This window comes from Mchenga conophoros, linkage group LG14, assembly GCF_057382185.1.
Source record: "Mchenga conophoros isolate Kocher_MC1m ecotype Shallow Benthic linkage group LG14, M_conophoros_male_GT1.1, whole genome shotgun sequence".
Lineage (NCBI taxonomy): Eukaryota > Metazoa > Chordata > Actinopteri > Cichliformes > Cichlidae > Mchenga > Mchenga conophoros.
This window is the reverse complement of record NC_140539.1, coordinates 32,495,011-32,515,384: the sequence shown is the minus strand read 5'-3', so window position 1 is coordinate 32,515,384 and position 20,374 is coordinate 32,495,011. Positions and strand designations below refer to the sequence as shown.

The 20,374-nt window shown below is 42.2% G+C and overlaps 2 protein-coding genes across 7 annotated transcripts in view; one reads left to right on the top strand and one right to left on the bottom strand.

The window, feature by feature from the left end:
* Positions 1-209: 209 nt before the first annotated feature.
* Positions 210-9,758, bottom strand: LOC146560132 (uncharacterized). 2 transcript variants are annotated; one of them, XR_014888211.1, is made up of 2 exons: positions 3,251-9,758; positions 210-3,102 (listed from the first exon to the last, which is right to left on the bottom strand). XR_014888211.1 is itself a non-coding variant. In XM_085243994.1 (2 exons), exon 2 carries the CDS (start codon positions 9,299-9,301, stop codon positions 3,608-3,610), a length of 5,694 nt encoding a protein of 1,897 aa, XP_085100120.1. In that variant the 5' UTR covers positions 9,302-9,446; positions 9,595-9,758; the 3' UTR covers positions 210-3,607. The 2 variants fall into 2 exon arrangements, 1 of the variants encoding a protein (XP_085100120.1); XM_085243994.1 differs by having other exon boundaries at positions 210-9,446; positions 9,595-9,758.
* Positions 9,759-19,767: 10,009 nt separating this feature from the next.
* Positions 19,768-20,374, top strand: part of LOC146560131 (cell adhesion molecule 2-like) — a 151,640-nt gene continuing 151,033 nt past the window's right edge. For 2 of the 5 annotated variants that reach the window (XM_085243990.1, XM_085243989.1), the window contains exon 1: positions 19,771-20,155. In XM_085243990.1, the coding sequence (XP_085100116.1) occupies positions 20,095-20,155 (61 nt within the window). In that variant the 5' untranslated portion in view covers positions 19,771-20,094. Of the gene's footprint in view, positions 20,156-20,374 lie in introns of all 5 variants that reach the window. The other 3 variants (XM_085243991.1, XM_085243992.1, XM_085243993.1) reach the window with 3 other exon arrangements.

Sequence of the window (20,374 nt, the reverse complement as noted above, 5' to 3'; positions counted from 1 at the left end):
CTACCATTCAAATTTGCTTGGCTGCTTTGAAAGAGACCCATTACAAAGAGTGATATATGATTATCTCCACAAGTCTCAAGTTCAGGTTTGCAGAGGGTGAATTAGTTGTCATTTCCTCTTTGGCCTCTGAACTAGTGAAAGCTTGCAAGGCAGACCATTTGAAAAACTTCAATTGGTTGATGATGTCACAGGAGTTTAATTTAACAGCGCCTTCAAAATAAGAGAAGCGTGGAGCATGTGGTATAGAATGTAACAGAATCAAGGATGCAGCTTCACTGTGGGTTTATTGTCCCTCAATATTAATGCTGTGGTAAGGATATATTCACAGAGGTGCAGCAAAAATGAAAATAAAGTATTCAGATTTACAAGTATGTTCTATTTAGTATTTAGAACAAAGGTCACAACATGTCATAATGATAGTTATCATATATCTCCAAACATATTAGCCTTTTTACAGGAAATTAAGAGTTTCTAATTAATATTAACTATGAACAAAGCAAAGGGATGAGCATTAAAAAAAATAATCAGCCTGATTTTAAACTGATATTCCAACATTCGAGTACAACAACGTAAAATAAAACAATCAAAAGCTCATTTGTAGGAATTCTTTAAGGTTGCTTTTTGTGAATAAACTCTGACAATGACATGCAATTTTAGGAGAGCAGTTACAATGCAGCTGTGAAGAGATATTAAACTTCGGATTGCACAATAAATCTTTTCCATTCAAACATACAGATCCTGTGAAGGTTTCTAAGGAGATCATATCCCAGCATGCACTGTGCAATAAACACCCTTGACAGGTTGCCAGTCAAATGGACTCCCAGCATGTCTTTGGACTTGGAAGACAACAGGGAAAGAAATCCACAAGAAAACTGTGTGAAATGCACACAGGAAAACCCAAGTTACAGCTTGATGTTGTATTAGCCATGTGAGAGATCTGAGAGATCAGATCATGGCGAAGCTGGAAACCTGGACCCTCCGTGGCCGATTACCAGGACTATGTGAAGTACCCTCTGAAGGTTTACTAGAAGATTTGAATGCAGCATTACAGATACAGATACCCTACTGCAAACATCAAAACTAATCATCTGATTCTGATCTACAACATGGCAGCAATGATTACAGAGATGCTTGGCTATAAGACGAACAGCCACAAGGAGAAGTACCCTCATTGAAGAAGGAGAGTAGACACCAAAATCAATGCAGTTTGGACGGAATTTAGCCAACTATCAGAGTTTTGTCATGAAGAAAGTGGTGCCTAGGAAGTACAAAGAGTGTTGAATACATGAGGCATTGAAAACTGCCAAGCAAAGACTCACAGTCTTGACCAGTTGTTTGAAGAGATATACAAGAGAGGTGGAACGCAGGAGACTAAACCAGCTGTACTCCACTGAACATCCAAGGTATACTCTCAGTGGCAGGGGAACAACATGAGAACAGCCCCACCAAGGCTGGAGATGGAGCAATACTGGTAGAGCATAAGGGATGCATCACATAGAAACAGTGCTCAGTGGCTAGTGGATCTAAGAGCAGACAACAGCAACCTCCCCGAACAGGGGCCATCACAGTGGCAGGGTCAGAATGCCTAGAATTATACATAGATCAACAGTGCCATAGGTGCCTTCATCGGGAATTCAATAGGGATGTGGCGAACAGCACTAAAGGCCAACTTTAAGCTAATTGCACAAGCCACCGTCAAGTGCAGGATCTACCAAGGAGATCCCCTGCCCCCACTGCTGTTCTGCATTGGCCTGAAACCCCTCAGTGAGATCACTGACAAGACTGGCTACCGATACTGATTAGGGAATGGAGCAATCGTCAGCCACCTCCACAACATTGATGACATCGAGCCGTATGCCAGGAGTGAATGAGATGTTAATTTGCTGATCCACAAGATTAGGATCTACAGCAACAACATCTGAATGTTATTTGGACAGGAGAAATGTAGTTGGATTGCAACAAAGCGAGGGAAAGTAGTTAGAACTGAGGGGACTGCGCTATCAGAAGGCAACGTTGCAGACATCGAGGACAGCTACAAGTACCTGGGAATCCCTACAGGGAACCACAAAAACCTGGAAAGGCTAGGAAACCCACAGCCACCAAATACCTGAAGAGAGCAAGGCAAGTCCTGAAGAGTCAGCTGAATGGAAAGAACAAGATCTGGGGAATCAACACCAGTGATCATATACTCTATTGGGACAATAAGTTGGCCAAAGGAGGAGATAGAAGCCATTGACATCAAGACAAGGAAACTCCTCATCATGTATGGAGGGTTTCACCCCAAATCCAGCACCCTGAGACTGTACGGCAAACGAAAGGAAGGGGTCCAAGGACTAGTGAGTATCAAAACCACTGTCCAGCATGAGACAACAAACATCCATGAGTACATTAGGCAGATTTCCTCAACTGACCCCAATATCTCAGACAACAGCAACACAAGAAAGAAGGGGAGCAAGAAGAACTATCATGGAAGGACAGCACCCTGCACGGTATGTACCTCTGGCAGATAAACGAAGTGGCTGACATTCAGAAATCCTAGCAGTGACTGGAGAAAACTGGACTGATAGATAGCACAGTGGCACTAATCATGGTGGGTCACTGTGGTTCAGGGGGTTTGGAAGCTCATCTTGTAACCAGAAGGTTGCTGGGTCGATCCCCAGCTCTGTCTGTCTTGGTCATTATGTCCTTGGGCAAGACACTTCACCTACCGCCTTGCTGGTGATGGCCGATGGCGCGATATGGCAGCCTCGCTTCTGTCAGTCTGCCCCAGGGCAGCTGTGGCTACAACTGTAGCTTGCCTCCACCAGTGTGTGAATGTGAGAGTGAATGAATAGTGGAACTGCAAAGCGCTTTGAGGGTCTTGAAAAGCGCTATATAAATGCAATCCATTATTATTATTATGGCAGCACAGGAACAAGCTTTGAATGCAAGATCCACAGAGGTTGGGGTCTACCACAACAGGCAAGACTGCAGGTGCAGACTTTGTAAAGATGTTGTAGTGTTTTCAACGAGGATGTTGGTGACACCGAGTTAAACCACAAATGAAGACCCTGGAGTTTAGTTGCAGCTTGTTTAATTGTCTCCATGAACATGTGGTGAAAACTGAAATGACAGAAAATAAACTCCATCTCAACAGGCAGAAGCATGTTTACATCAATAAAGTGCATTACTCTCACTAAAACATTCATGTTAGCAAATACACATTAATATCCAAAGTTATCTGTACAAACTGTCATATAAAGTAACTTACGGCGTTCCGGCCTGATAATTCGGAGTAGATGGCATTAGATTACATCTCCATACTGCCTTTAGCATGAGCCTGTTTCTCAGCAAAACCGAGCGCTTGACCCAAACCGGAAGTGCTCGACCGGAACCGGAAGTGCCCCGCCAGAACGGGAAATACATTTTAGCGATATTTTCCTTTTAACTAAAACGTATGTAAAGCATGAATTATTCATTTTAACAACACATAAATTTTTTAATGGCAAATCTTTTTAGAATTATTTATTTCAAATTTATGAACCTATTTATTCAGAGAAACGCCTTAAGGGCAACACACTCCCCGCCTGGCCTCTCGAGGCCACTATGCTAAACGAACATTATGCATTCAGTCTTTTGGCATGAGGAGGATAACTTCTGTAACTGGTCGCAAAAATGTCTTTATGCACCCTTCAGTACATATCTTTACCTCAATTTTCCTTACTCGATCGTCCTTGCTTGGGAATGTGGCAGTGACCCTGGCCATGGGCCAGCTGTTTCGTGCAACCTGCTTGTCCTTGAGCAGAACCAGGTCACCAACTTGGAGGTTTCTGCGCGACCCGGTCCATTTCTGCCTTTGCTGCAATGTGGGTAGATACTCTCGCCTCCAGCGTGTCCAGAACTGGTTGGAAAGGGCTTGGACCCGTCTCCATTGTTTGTTGTAGAGGTCTTTATCCGAAAAGTCTCCAGGTGGGGATAGGAGGCAAGATTTCTGCGTAAGGAGCATTGAAGGGGATAGGACGAAGGGGTTCTCTGGATCAGAGGATACTGGGACGAGCGGCCTTGCATTTATTATGGCTGTAACCTCAGCCATGAGTGTGCATAACACGTCGTGAGTCAGTTGAACCTTATTTTGTAGTAGCATGGAGTCCAGGATTCTGCGGGCGACTCCGATCATGCGCTCCCAAGAGCCTCCCATGTGGGATGCGTGTGGTGGATTAAACTCCCAACTGCAGCCTTGGACAGTTAGGCACTGTTGGAGTGATTTATCCATTCCAAGTTCCTTTGAAGTGCTAATAAAATTGGTGCCACGGTCAGATAGCAGCTGTTTGGCGGGGCCTCTCAGGGCGAAGAAGCGGCGGAGGGCGTTTATGCAGCTGGATGTGTCCAGAGATTCGATTACCTCAATATGCACAGCTCTCGAACTCATGCAGGTAAACATGATGGCCCACCGCTTACTTTCAGCTACTCCGCCCCTGGTACGCCTGGTAGTTATGGACCACGGTCCAAAGACATCAAGGCCGACGTAGGTGAAAGGAGGACAAGTTTTTAGGCGTTCAGGTGGTAGGTCCGCCATGAGTTGTTGTTCTTGTTTTCCACGTAGTTTGCGGCAGGTTAAACATTTGTGGATTACTGAATTGACTCGTTTTTTGCCGCCTAGAACCCACAGCCCAGCAGCTCTGATTGCTCCTTCCGTCAGATGACGACCTTGGTGCCTTGTTAGCTCGTGATAATGGCGAGTGAGCAGAAGGGAGATGTGACTGTTTTTTGGAAGAATTACTGGGCTCTTTTCAACACTCTCAATTTCTGCGTGTTTGAGTCGGCCTCCAACAGAAATGAGGCTGTCCTGTAACATTGGGCTGAGCTTCTTGAGGGGGCTCTGTTTTGAGATTGGCTTGCCAGCATCAAGGGCAGAAAGTTCCTTCTCAAAGTATGCCTTCTGTGTCTCTTTGAAGATGACAGTTTTTGCTTGAGCAATCTCCTCTGGAGTTTGAGGCAGATGACATTTGTGCCAGCCTTTGCATTTTTTGTTTGGATTAGTCCCATTGAAGGACTTTGCAATGTGGATAAGATTTGCTATGGCTCTGACTAAAGACTGAAAGGTAGAAAAGTGCTCAAAACGCTTACAGATGAGTACTTGGAGGTGAGTGACGTAAGTTTTTACTTCTGGTCTAATTTCTGAGTCTTTATCTGGTTCAATCAGGTCAAACCTTCCACTCAGTTGTGTTGTCTCTGCGGCAGGACGGTGGATGAAGGGTGGTCCGGTGAACCAGGTGGACTTTTTTAGTTGGAATGCCGACAGTGACCTAGACGCATGGTCTGCTGGATTTTCCTCTGTGCGCACATAATGCCACTGTTCTGGCTTTGATGACTGGCGAATGCGCTGTACTCTGTTGTGAACGTATGTGTAAAACCTTTTTGACTCATTACAGATGTAGCCAAGCACTACTTTACTGTCCGTATAGAAATGCACTGCATCAAAGTCTAAGTCTAACTCATCTTGGATGAGGTCAGCCATTTCTGCTGCCAAGACGGCTGCACATAGTTCAAGTCTTGGTATTGTAGGTTCTGACAGGGGGGCTAGTTTTGCTTTGCCCATTATGAACCCAACCTCGACCTTCCCATCTGTTTGAACTGCCTTTAAGTAGGCCACAGCTCCTATGGCCTTAGTAGATGCATCTGAGAACAAACACAGTTCCTTTCGCTTTGCTCGACTTAGTGAGGTGGATGTGTAGGTTCTGGGAACATGTAGTTCTCTTAGATCCTGAAGGGAATTTCTCCATGTTTCCCATCTGCTTCGTTTGTCCTCTGGAAGGGGTACGTCCCAATCTGAACATTCTGAAGTAAGCTCTCTGAGTAGGGCCCTTCCTTGGATTGTAATGGGTGCCAATAGGCCCAGGGGATCGAAGACGCTATTGACAGAGGACAATACGCCACGGCGAGTGAATGGCTTGCTTGAGGTGGCCACTGAGTAAGTGAATGTGTCTCTTGTTATTTCCCAAATGAGTCCAAGGCTTCGCTGGGATTGTGTCTCTTCACCACTTAAATCTAAGTTTTTAATGACAGGAGCACAATCTTCTGGGCAGAAGGCCTGCATAACTGCCTGAGAGTTGGAAACGAACTTATGCAGGTGTAGGTTGGATTCAGCGAGTGAGGCTTGTGTTCTTTGAAGCAAGTCTATAGCCTCAGCAGGAGAGGGGACAGAGATCAAGCCGTCATCTACGTAAAAGTGCCTCTCCACGAACTTTACTGTATCTGCACCATAGTCTTTCGAACCTGCTCTGATGGCCTTGCGTAGTCCATAAATGGCAACAGCGGGGGATGTTGAGTTGCCAAACACATGGACTTTCATCCGGTACTCGACAACTTCGTTGTTTGGGTTGTTGTCCCTATGCCACAGAAAACGGAGGAAGTTGCGGTGGTCTTCGCGTACCATAAAACAGTGAAACATTTGCTGTATATCTGCCATGATTGCAACACTTTCTGTCCGGAAGCGGAGAAGAACTCCGACAAGTGTGTTGTTTAAATCAGGGCCAGTAAGGAGGACACTGTTAAGAGAGACACCCAAGTACTGGGCGCTAGAATCGAAGACAACCCTGATCTGATTGGGTTTTTGGGGGTGGTAGACTCCAAATGTTGGAAGATACCAACACTCTTCTCCCTTTTCCAGCGGGGGGGCCACCTCAGCGTGACCATTGGAGAGGATTTTTTCCATGAAGGCCACATAATGCTCCCGCATTTCAGGTTTCCTATTAAGGGTGCGTTTTAAGGAGGAGAACCTCGTGGCTGCCTGCTGTCTGTTGTTTGGTAATTGCTGGCGGGGTTCCTTAAATGGAAGTGGGGCGACCCAACTGTTGTCCACGTCTCTGTACATAGTATTGTCCATCATTTTTAGAAAGAGAGTGTCCTGTATTGAGTGAGCTGGTTTGTTGTCGTTATCTGTCCGGTTAAAAACTGTTTGACCCAGAGTTTGTTCGGGCGCTTTACCTGGCCTGTTTGTGTGTGGCATTTCTTTGAGTTGCAGGAGGCTACTGCATGGTTTGAAAACTGTAGGGCGGCCATTTTCCAGAACGACTGTCTTCAGGGTGCTGACTGTAGGCCTATGGACATTACCCAGACAGACCTCCCCAACTACAACCCACCCTAGGTCTAGGCGCTGGGCGAAGGGGGCATTATGGGGGCCGTTAATTCTCTGCCTGACCTTGTGTGCCTGTAAAATGTCTCTCCCTAGTAGCAGGAGTATTTCGGCTTTAGGGTCTAGCTCTGGGATGTACTTTGCTATGGTACGGAGGTGCGGCTGGTGTAGCACTGCGCTGGGAGTTGGGATTTCATTCCTATTGTTAGGGATGTCCTGACACTCTATGAGCGATGGTAGAGGGATCACCACTGACCTATCCAGTGACTCGATATGGAAGCCTTCAGCTATTTTACCCCATGTTTCTACAACACCAGAGCATGTTCTAAGATTGTAGGAGAAAGGTTCACTTTTAATGTCAAAAAGTTCGAAGAACTCAGGCTTGGCTAAAGAACGATTGCTCTGATCGTCTAGTATTACATATGCCTTAACAGCTCTGTCTTTGTCACCTTTAGGGTACACCCATGTGAGACATATCTTGGAACATGAACGTCCCCACTGACCTGGACCGCACACGTCTGTGCAGCTTGTTGTGACATCAACCATGTCATGACTGTTTTCTCTCTCCCCGCCATTCTCTTGTGCCGGAGGTGGAGCCTTGTTGGTCTGTGGTGGAGGACCGGGATGCATGGCTGCATCGTGACTTGTGCTGTCACATTCAGAACACTTTACTGAAGATTTGCATTCCTTCGCAAGATGAGTATCTGAAGAACAGCATCTGAAACACAATCCTTTCTCTTTGAGGAAGGCCTTCCTTTCGTCCAGTGCTTTATTCCTAAATGTTCTGCATCTTTTGAGTGGGTGTGGCTTGTTATGTAGTGGGCAGTTCCGGTTAAAGTCCTTGTTAGGGGGAGAAATATAGGTTTTGTGTACAGTAATTGGCTTGCTGGAATTTAAGTTTTTTGCAAAAGGTTTTTCTGGTTTTAAGTTTTGCTGTTGGAAACTTGGATCATTGCGTTTCTTTGCCTCTTTACATATGAATTCACAGAAGTACTCAAAAGGTGGGAAACAGCCTTGGTTGTTCTCTTTATATTGAGAGCCGTGTGACATCCACCTCTCCTGAAGTCCATATGGGAGTTTGTCTACGATTGGGCTGATTCCACGAGAAGTGTCCAGATAGAGTAGACCAGGCAGATGGCCGTCTTCCTTAGCGCCTTGAATCTCTTGCAGTAAATCTCCTAGTTCACGAAGCTTGACATGATCTTTGACTGTTATTTTGGGGAAACTGTCCAACCGTTGGAAAAGTGACCTTTCGATTATTTCTGATGCTGCATAACATTCATTCAGTCTTTCCCATGCTTTGCATAGAGCTAATGTGGGGTTGTTGACATATACTGAACGTATGCGTTTCACCTGATCGCTTGACTCTCTCCCTAACCACTTTGTCATGAGATCTAGCTCTTGAATGGGGGTGAGTTGGACTTCAGCTGTTGCACTGGTAAATGAAGAGCACCATGCTCTGTAGTTCTCTGGCCTATCGTCGAACTGGTAAAGGCCTGAGATTATTAAATCTCGACGTGCCATGTATTGGGCAAAGGGCTCTGCTGGATTTAAAATGCTGGCCGTGGTGTTATAGTTATGCTGAGGTACGAATGGTGAGCCGCATGGGTTGAGAGAGGTATTTTGTTTCTCCACTTTAGGTTTTGTTTCACCTTTCAGCTGGCTGGGCTTATTTAGAGCAGCAATATTATCTTTGGTAAGTCTTGTTTCAAAGTTGATGGGTTGTGGCTCTAAATTGCCTTCTTCAGAGGGATGCCACGTTACAAATGTGTTGGGTGAACTTGCTTGGGGGCAAGAAGTGGTTGGTAATTTTTGTGGACTGGGAGATAGCTTGGTCTCCATTTGAGATCGTACATATTCATTTGTACGTTCTAATTTTACGCTTTCTGATGGAGATTTTCTACTCTCAGGTTCTTCTTGTATAGCTTCAGCTTCCTCTAGCACTTCTGCTTCAGCTACAGCAGCATCAGCTTCCCTCTGTAATGTTAACACTTCTAATTCTGCATCTATTTTTGCCTTTTCCAGTTCGCTTTGAGCTTTTTCAACCTTCAACTGTGCTTCTTTTGTTGCATAGCATGCTCTCACCTTGGCAGCCTCTGCTTTAGCTCGAGCATGGGCAGCGCTTACTGCTGATCCAGATGAGCGGCTGGTCCTTAAACTGCGTGCAGACTTGTTACTGGATGCCATTTTGACCGTGATGAATCACCAGTAGTCGCGTTTTCACTGTAGTGTTTTCAACGAGGATGTTGGTGACACCGAGTTAAACCACAAATGAAGACCCTGGAGTTTAGTTGCAGCTTGTTTAATTGTCTCCATGAACATGTGGTGAAAACTGAAATGACAGAAAATAAACTCCATCTCAACAGGCAGAAGCATGTTTACATCAATAAAGTGCATTACTCTCACTAAAACATTCATGTTAGCAAATACACATTAATATCCAAAGTTATCTGTACAAACTGTCATATAAAGTAACTTACGGCGTTCCGGCCTGATAATTCGGAGTAGATGGCATTAGATTACATCTCCATACTGCCTTTAGCATGAGCCTGTTTCTCAGCAAAACCGAGCGCTTGACCCAAACCGGAAGTGCTCGACCGGAACCGGAAGTGCCCCGCCAGAACGGGAAATACATTTTAGCGATATTTTCCTTTTAACTAAAACGTATGTAAAGCATGAATTATTCATTTTAACAACACATAAATTTTTTAATGGCAAATCTTTTTAGAATTATTTATTTCAAATTTATGAACCTATTTATTCAGAGAAACGCCTTAAGGGCAACACAGATGTCCCTGAGACAATCCAGCTGTTTAAATGATAAATTCTGCACACATGCATGTACTGCAACTGTATGCCACTTCATTACTAATCTCATTGTGAAAACGATCTAGAAGCAGTAGTAGATGTTCAAGATTTCTACCTGAACGGAGCACCTTTACTGCAAAATGTTCTATTATTGTCAGTTTAAAAAAACCCAAATTTGTCACTACCAGATGTCACTGTCAGATGTGCTGACAGCATTTGTCAATCATAATGAGTATTTTTTGTGACAGCTGTCAGTCAAAAGTCAATCATGTTATTTTGCAGGTTTCAGAAAAAAAGGCTTCCCTTTTAAATCGCGACAAGAAGATCTTTATCTGATAAGAACTGCTGGAATTCTGTAAGTATATTGAATTTTTGTTGTCCTGTTTTTCATGTGAAACCCTTTTGGGTTGCAGTTGTTCGAATTGCATTTTGATTACAGAAATGACAGGGTTTTGAAACATTTACCGTTACTTTTGTTTCTCTTTCTTAACAACTGAATCTATGAACGCACAATATTAAAACCATTTTTTTCTTTATAAAGGCACATGAGGGCAATGTTGCTAGTGTGTGTGTGTGTGTGTGTGTGTGTGTGTGTGTATGTGTGTGTGTGTGTGTATGTGTGTGTGTGTGAGAGAGAGAGAGTCTTTGCTAACAGCCCATAATGGCGATGACATTGTTCTGCAGATGAGGTGAGAGCAGCCCATTATATGTCAGTCTGCCTTTGCCTCCTCCTCTCAATGCCCTGATAGGACTCTTCTCAGTGCAGACCTGTTTTGGAGTAATGCCACAGATGGTGATGAGCCTGTGTAATCCCTGTAGATTTCCACGGTTTATAAACAGCAAGACAAGCAGCAGGTCCCGCCGATCTGAACAAACACTTCTAAATCAGGGGGTGTTTATCATGCCTGTTTGGGGTGGAGGTTGTAATTATTGCAAACAAGAGCAAACATGCAAAGAGAAATGGATTTCACAGATCTAATTGATTGGGGAACAGCAGTAGATTTAGCTGCTGTAACCAGCCTCCCCCCCCTCTTTCTCACTGCAATATTGCATGAGACTATTAGATTTATTATAGTTTCTATCACCTGAAGTAATCCTCATTCTAAATGAGATGTATTCAAAGCGATACGGGGTGCATTTCCTAGGGCTAAATCTGAAAAAAACTTAAACACAGTTGGAAATGGCTCATTGCTATGTACCTCACAGAAAACAACAGATTTCTGGCTCATAATAGTCAAGACCATGAATCTCACCCTGCATGCACAGACAGAGAGAGTGTATCGAGATAATTGACAAATTCCTTGGCGAAATGAAATGCTGCGCATGCTGAAAGTAACATCAGTGTTTGCTTTCTGTCTGGCAAAAGAATCACAGCATTTTGATGTATTGCCTCACCCATGCACAAAAATACATTCATTTTGTCAGGTAAATTCCTTCCCAATTTCCCAGGGAACACGGGGAACATAAAGAAATTGGTTTGATCCATGACATGTTGACATTTCATTTGGAGAAATCAATCAAAATCTACCAGCAAAAAGGGCATATTAAATGTGTCAAATGGAACTGCTGAAATCAAAAGTTTTATGTGAATGGCTTTGGAATATTCATCAGGTAAATGAGATATATCAGAGCACAGCACAAATAACAGGAAAACTTATTGAGGTTTTTTCCCCCCCCCTTCAGTGTTACAGGCGCTAATACCCAAGGGAAATTGTTATTATCTGCACGAATAAGTTTGCTTTCTGGTGCTTTATTGTAAAAATAATACAATAATAATTGTATTAAAATTACCTATTTGAAGATCTGTTTCGAAAGACAGCCTTTGACAGCCTAAACTAAAATACAATCTTTGTGTTTAGTATGCTTTTGTGTTTGTGGTTCACCTTGTTTTACATGTACAGCATCCAGAGAGTCATCTAAAATTAGCAGCACAGTTTGAGAAACAGCAGGTAGTGCTCCCTACTAATAGGCTCTAGAGGTGAATTAGCCATTAGCTAAAAAGGCTAATTCACCTCTAAACCAGATGTCTTTGTGAAAGTGAAAAAGTAAAATTGAAAATAAAACACAGGGAAGCATTCAGAGACAAATAACTTGACTGTGGCTTGTAGACATAGTCAGGAAAACCTGCTAAGGTTCAAACTGAACATCAGAATGGGAAAGAAAGGTCATTTAAGTGACTTTGAACTTAGTATTGTTCTTGGCGAGAGACGGGTTGGTCTGATTGTTTCAGAAACTGCTGATCTACTGGGATTTTCCACACATTTATCTCTGGAGTTCACAGAAAATGGCCAAAAAAGAGAGAAAATATCCAGTGAACTGCAGTTCTCTGAGCCTTCTTAATGCCAGAGGTCAGAGGAGCATGGTCAGACTGCTTTGAGCTGATAGGAAGGCAATGTTATGTCAAAAAACCTATCTCTGAACGCACAGCACGTCCAACCTAGAACCAGAAGGGCTGCAGCTGCAGAAGACCATACCGAGTGCCACAAAGAACAGAAAGCTAAGGATACAATTTGAACCAAAAATGAATGAGGGAAGACTGGAAAAACACTGCCTCATCTGATGGATCTCTATTTCTGCTGCCAAGAATTTGGTGTAAACACCAAAAGAGCATGGTTACATCGTATTAACAGTTCAGGCTGGTGTTGGTGTAATGTATAGGAATATTTTCCTTGGCACACTGTTCCCTTAGTACCAACTAAGCATCTTTTAAACACCACAGCCTACCTGAGCATGGTTGCTAATCAAATTCATCTCTTTATGACCACAGTGCCCATCTTCTGATGGAAACAGTGATCAGAGGATGAGTCAACTGTGCTGCCATGTGACAAAGGTTAAACTTTTTTATTTTTTATTTTACAATAAGCTCACTATGCTCTAATGATCTCCATGGTCAAAAGATCCCAATTCTATAGAGCACCTGTCTACCATGCTGTCATGTCAATATGTACCGAAATCTCTACAGAAATGTTCATTTTTAATTTAGACCATAAAGAACTAAGACAGTTCTGAAAGCCTAAAAGGGGTCTAAGCCAAATTGGAAGGTGTACCTAATAAAGAGTCCAGTAAGTGGCCAGTAGAAACTGAATTTTAGCTTTTTCTATTTGAAATAATAGAAATAGCTAATAATTCTCTACCTGTCATTGCTGTCTCCTGTGTGGATGTGGCAAGATATCTCTCACATCTGCAAATGGAGCGAAACAGCACAAAAACAAACTCTAATCACCCTGCTGTGGTCTGACAACCTGTTTGAGGAACACATCTTAAAGGTTGAACCAGCTAAAACACGAGTGCACTTTCAAACTCTGGCTGGGGGTAAAAATAAATAAATAAATAAACACCAGCAGGCTGTTTTATACTGTATTAAATTGTCAGTGGGATAGTGCGCTTGACCAAAAACATCATTACACAACTTTGGCTTCTCATGGAGCATCTGAACGTATTTCCTTATGTACCATCACTTATTCATATCAGATTTTTTTTTTACTTTGATGTGAGCCAAGCTTGTAATTGCGTGTACCTCGGTCATCATGTTTCCTTGATGAAAATTTCATTTACATGTGAATTATGTATTAGCTATGCATAATGCACTGATGGAATTTCACTTTTTCTCCTCAACAAAACTCATGAAAGTTTTTTTTTCTTAAGTATTATTTTTCCTGGTTATAACTAAAGCCACGTCTGATGCTCGCAATAAATAAATTCACGCAAAACCTTTTCCAAACACCATAACAAGATTTACAAACACTCCTGATCGGCACGATACAAAATAAGCCGACCTCTGTGAAATGTGTTGACCATAATATATTGCCTCACCCACATGCATCGCTCTGTTTAGGTTGAGATGCTTTACAGCAGTCTTTCAGTGGTTTGCAAAGAGTGTATTAGTCATTCCTTTAAAAGCCTGAGGCAGGCACTGAGATTTGACCACACTTGAGTACGCGCCAGCCGCAATCTCCAGAAGGAAGTTTGCAGTGCAGGGGGTGTAGGAACAGGTACAGTATTGTTTTCTGTGAAAGAAAGCAAGGCTGCTTATTGAATTAGACAGCGTGCAATCTTTTTTGCCAAACACACACATTTAAGTGTAGATTAATAATTGACATGAAGAAAAAGAAATCTCTTCTTAACTGATGTTAGGCTGTAGCCCAGTTCCAAGAACCCGATAAAGAGTACTGGGGAAATTTAGTTAAAAAAAGAAGGAGAAGAAGAAGAAGAAAAAAAAACCTTGACAGCAAGCAGCACTTATTACCACTGTGGGGACCATAATTTCTTTCCCCTGCATTAGGCTTCTCAGTAGTACAGTAAAAAATAACAGGAAGCTGAACCTTTTCACACTTTGTTGAAGTTTTTTCGTTCTATTAAATTACAGCTAAAAATATCAGGCTTGAAAAGTCACTCATTGAAGTAAAGTGAATAGTTTAGAGTTTTTCTTTTTTCTTTTATTTATTTTATTTTTTAATTACAGTTATGAAAGAAACCTGTGTTTCTAACATTATCGTACTAAAATGTCAAAAAGTCTGAACAATTCTTAATCCTTTCTCTGCCCATGTTTAAGATAAAAATTGCAGTTTAAGAAGGTCAGAAAGTGTGAGACATTTCATAAATGCAGTATTTTCAAACTTAGCGTGACGTCTATTTTGCAGCTCTCCCGTACGATACGTGTGAAAGAGAGAAAAAGCGAACAACGACAGAAACAGAGAGGAAAGTGGAGAGGGAGAATATGATATCAATACTAAGATTTAGCCAGCAGGGAGAGGATGTAGAGGCAGTAGCTGGCACGTTCAGAAGATTGGCAGCAGGGAACAGATGGTCAGAAGGAGAAAGGAAACATGACCAGGATGTGTAGTTATGCAAAGATAAGCAAAGGAGGTGCCGAGAGTGCTGATGAGCTATGAGACACAGGCATCCTAATTCTGTGCATAACACAGCTATCCAAGTATCAAAACTTTTCATGAGGTGCGAGACTGCTAAATAAGTTGTGCAGTGCTTGGAAAACTTGGTGCTCATTGTTTCTCATTTAGTGTGTAATGAATAAAAGCTGATAGACAACAGATGTGCCACTGTCTGTTTTGCTTTATGATTGATGGAGCTGTTTGAGCTTAGATGTAATACATCAATATATCTGACAGATATAGTCATAATATTAGCGTCATTTTAGGTTTATGTTATATAACGTTCACCTAGTCTGATGAGTGTTATTTTCCTTCAGGTGTCATAACTATGATAACAACAGATGTACCTGAGCTTGAATCTTCAAATGCAAAAATCAAACAGCTGTATACTAATGGCGTTGCTTCTGTCAGTGAAGGATAATAAAGGTAAACAATAGCAACACTGAGCTGCGTGTTAAGAAAACAGAGAAGGGAGCTCAAAACCTCAGTTTTAATCTTTCGCAAGTCCATAACAAAGTAATTCTGGACCCAATAAGAAGCAAGTGAGGAAATCACCCCGGGCAGCTAAATCCTGAAATCAGCCCATTTTCCATGCAGTGGTCTGTGAGAACACCAGCTGCCGTGGGCTATCGTGGACGTGAGCCCTGAAATAAAGCACTTTACTCTGCATAGGGCACCAGGTTTTGTTTGTATCGGCATGGACGAAGAGACGGAGAGGGGAGCGTCTGCTTAAATGTGGCTCAGCATTGGTCCCACAGGGCAATGTGTGCCCTTGAAAAGATCCTTGGTTTGTAAAGTTAAAACGAAAGGAAAGTATTGATTCGGTTATTATAGCTCTGCGCTCCGGACCTGTGCAGTAATCATACTGTAATTACCAAGCTACTCTCCTTGCCTAAAGATGACTCTTCCATCAGTAGAAGTTTCATCAGAAAACAAGGCGGTGGTCTTTTGTTTTACAATGTTTATTTATCTTTTCATTTGGAATTAATGAGGCAGTCTAACTTTCTACTCTGTGATGTGAGGAATATGGCTTTGCGTTGTGGTGCTGTTCTCTGTATCCTCCTTCAGATTAAATGGTGATGAAATATTTCACTGAATCACAAACACTTTCACAGCCAAAACTGTAATATATCAGACTACTTGAAATCTGAGGGCATGTTAAATAACGGGGCTTTCAGGGAATAACATGTAAATCTTATTACTCTTGTTTAACCTATGAAAAAACTTCAACTCTCATTATACATGAAATACTGCTCAAGGTTTTGCCTCGTGCTTTGTCGGGTTTTATTTCAACAGTGTACTTGTACAGGTTTAATAGTTTGAATGGGGAACATGGTTATCCCAGGGCCTGTTACAGCTCTCTAACTTGCTTAGATAGAACACAGAGAAAGGGATTTAAAAAAACAAAAAAAACAACATCAATCATTGTTCAAGATGCCTTATCGTGTGCATGGGTTTTGGGTTCTGATCTCGACCACCTGTGGACTATACCTGAGTATACTTGGATGACTCTAATTCCAAGTGAAAATTTTATTACACAACTCAGTGGTGTTGCGCTCAAACTACAAATTAAAATTAGTGCTAATTTGATATTTGGAACCACAGCTGTGCAACATCTTAAAATCAATTCCTTGTAATGCAATCAAATCCAAAACCTATCCTTGCCACATTCAGACTTTCTATGCTATTTTTGATTTCTATCCATGAGCACCAAAGGGAAAAAAATTAACCAGTTATTTCTATATGTTATCCGGATGTGTATTGCTTGCCATGGCCGTGAAATTCTGTAACATTCTCAATTAACACGTACATCTGTCCAGGATTGTAAAGAAATCATTAATCAAATGCAAGAGTGCAGCAATCACTGCAATGTTGAGTTGCACAGCAGTCTTAACCTATGTCCAGTGATGAAAAAACTGAGTGGGATATTCTCTAAAAAAGCCCTGATGATGAAACCCTCTGCTGGATAACTTGTTTACAAAATGACTTAACCTTCTTTAAGGTTTTCTTTGCAATGCTTAGAGAGAGTGAATCATATGGAAAGCAGACAAAGACCAGCAGCCCACAAGAAAGCTTTACCTTAGTAAAGCATGAATTCTGAGATTTATGAACTGTTTAACTGCACCACAGTACAGTATTTAGTTCCTATGACTTCAGTCTCAGTTACATAGGAATTTTAATCATGTTTTTTTTTTCACTTGCAGCCACCAATGAGTAATCACCATTCAAGGTCTAAAGTTACTCTAAAGTCATCTCTATATGAAACACAAGTCCAACTGCCATGTAAGATAACAAAAAAGTATATCAATTTGATGACATACTGTAATTGATTTGGATACGAGTAAAAGCAAAAGAAGCACACAAGGATGATTCATGAGTGTCGTGAAGGAAGACATGCAGAGGGTTGGTTTGACAAGGGGAGCATGCAAGGGATAGGGTGAGATGTAGGCATCCATGGGGATCCCTAATGAGAACACCTGAAAGAGGAGAGAGTATAAGAAGAAAATCAAATAATTGATTACACAAATATTTTCTTCTTCCATTTACTGGAAGAAGGTAATTGGAATAAAATTTGTAATATAATATACGTTCCCAGACAGGATGTTTGAATGTGTAGCTCTAATTTTGCTGCACATACTAAAGATTTCATACAGTGCTGACTTGCATGTAGTTTGCCTGGTGCAGAAAGCACATTGTTAGATGTAACTATTCCCAGTGTCCTATCAATAAGCTAATAAACAGATGAAATTGCCTTCTCACCAGCCATTAATAGCAAATGTTCTTACAGGAATAAGAAAAAGGCACAAAAGAACATAAAGCTTTCATTGTGGGCCATTTTTTAAGTTCGAGCCAGAGAGAACAGCTGTTATTTCCCTGAGGTGCATTGATAGGGTAAAAATATGTATGTGTCTGCTGCACTGGATTATGAAATTTGATATCCAAAACTTCAGCATGAATTTTAAATATTTATCAGGATTCTGTTCTGCAGTTATATTTTTTTTCTAGTGACAAAAGCACTTACATGGTCTCTGCCCTAATCCTGGATTCAGTACTTCATCATTTAGATAAAGCATTCAAGCTTTATGACTTCTGTCATTCATATCCTCACTGAAATTGATTGTGTATACTGCATCTGGATTGGTTGCTTTTCAGTCAGTGAGATCACTGTTATCAGTGGCAGGTTCATGCAAACACTGTAATTCATCTTGGCCTAAACTTTCTTCTCCCTGGTTTTAATATCTCTTGTGGACTTTGCAGTCTTGAACATTAAACAACACAAAAGGGGGAAAAAGTGTGTTGTGTCTTAACAGGTACTTGGAATTCTCAAGTGTACGCTGGTGACCTTGTTAAATCTGACGGTACAAACACAACGGGGCATTTTAAATGGTACAAATCAAAGAATGCTATGCAATATAATGCCCGGGAGATAAATACAAAGGGGAACATGCTCCTCTGCATTACAGATCTGTGTCAGCACCGTGTGCTTTTCTGCTGAACTCACATGGTCAATAAATCCTTGCCGTTGAAAAGGTGCATGAGTAGAATTCTACTCTCAAGGATCTAATGAAATGACGAGGAACTGACCTTCAGGACTCACGGGATTGATTCTTTACCACCATCCTCATGGTAATTGTATAGGTCTGCTTTGAATTATAAGTGAGTTGTACAGAGAATGTATGTCACACAAGAGCACTCAGTCCTTCAAGGTTTACAGGTCAGAAAGGCATCAGTGATTCCCCAGGGATTAGAGATGTGAATGGCTCTAAGTTAAAAGGCTAAAGGCATCAGCATACAAAACAAAATGAGAGCACAAAGAACCCCCCCCCCCCCTCCATTTTAGCTATTCAGAATGAAAACTTACAATAACCACAAAAAGCTGGAAAACACTATTTAACTTCTGGTTTGCAATGAAAATGAGTGATCCAAATGACTGATTAGAGAATGAACGTGGAGCTTCCTGTATTATTTCCAGTGATTCATACTGCAAAAGGAAAAGCAATTGGTTTAAAATTGGGGGCTATGCCACATCTTTCTCAGGTGGTACAGCCAGGTCAGCAATTTGATTTGAAGTGGGAGTGGCGTAGAAGAGCACTGTGCAAAATTGAACCAAATTCGCCCAGCAGCATGTTAAACCATGTGTAAAATCCTCGCCGTCGGCTTAGAAAACGATCCCTGGCTGGAGCTGCCGTTTCCTCACACCTCTGTCTTTAGGGATGGTCACACTCATTTCTCTGCACCTCTCGTAGGGAACCTTTGAAGGAAGAGGGATGTCCGGGTGCCCATTAACCTCCCTCGTGCCTGCGCCCTGACTCCCGACATGCACCCAGACACCAGGTCACAACCTCTGCGAAAGCAAATGCATCTTCACACAACATGGGCACGTGTTTCTGTTGTTACCACACGGTGCTCTTTAAGCTGTAAAACTTTTTTCAAGTGATAATATGTGTCGCAGTGGCAGTTATTTCGAGCCCTCTGGTATTGACAACAGAGCTTGTTTGGCTGCTCATAAAGCTTTTATGGCTCTAGGGTAGCTGTTTAGAACTGTCTAAAATTGTTAAATTAGCTCTGCTAGCTGTGGGCATATTTTCATGCATTAAATCTCTGGCGTGGTCGTTTTTGCACTTTTTTAGTTCAGTCTACTGACACTAAACAGAGAGCAAGGATCCTCCACTTTAGAGCATTGGAGGCTCGGTGATGTGATGGCCAGGACTGGATCCTTATATTTTTCCCCATATGCATAAACTATAATCATATTCCTGCAGAGGCCTATTGTTCTGCTTTGGTGTTTAGAAAATGATGAGATTAACAAAAAAAAACAAAAAACTTGTCACATGACTACCGATGTCCCTTCTAGAAACTGATTTATCAAAGTAACTGCGCTCTACGGCGTAATTGTTTCGACAGTGTACCGGAGATCAGAACTATTTCTAGGTGTTCTCCATTGGTGAAGCGTCTTCATTAGTCAAAAAGCGTGGGCGGGACTCTTGCTCTCTGCAGCGAGTCAAAGAGAAAGGCAATAAAGGGAGGCAGGATCTGCACTTTGCCGACGAGCATCTCTGCCGTCCTGCTTCACTACAGTGATCACTGCCCCCTGATCTGCGAAAAATACACAGGGACTCCTCAGAAAAAGGCAAGAGTTCATCAATGTAACTCCGGTCAGTCAGAAACTGCGCCGTTCACCTGGATAAGTCCACCTTGACGAGAGAAGAGATAAAGACAGAATAAAAAGAGTCAAACGCCAGTGGAGTGTTGACGTAGAATTGCGAAGGAAAAGAGAAGAATATGATTGTCAAGCAGTACTTGATGTTCATCCTTTACAGCCTCTGTGCAAGCGTCTTTAAAGGTGAGCACTGGATGTTGCTGTGTAGACGGGCGTGGTGTGCGGGGAGGTGGTGGGTGCGTGAAGTATAAAGATCATATGTGATCATGTCACACGTGAGTGCAAGTATTCGGTGAGGGGAGAGTTGATTTTCCCATAAAACGATGTGTTTGCGCAGCAGTTTTAGGCGCAGGACGAGCTGTCGTTGTTCACTGTCAGAGCCGAGTGTGCTGGAATGCCTGG

What these genes read in the sequence shown, in the direction of transcription:
- LOC146560132 (XM_085243994.1), bottom strand. Translation starts at nt 9,301, where the DNA reads ATGGCATCCAGTAACAAGTCTGCACGCAGTTTAAGGACCAGCCGCTCA.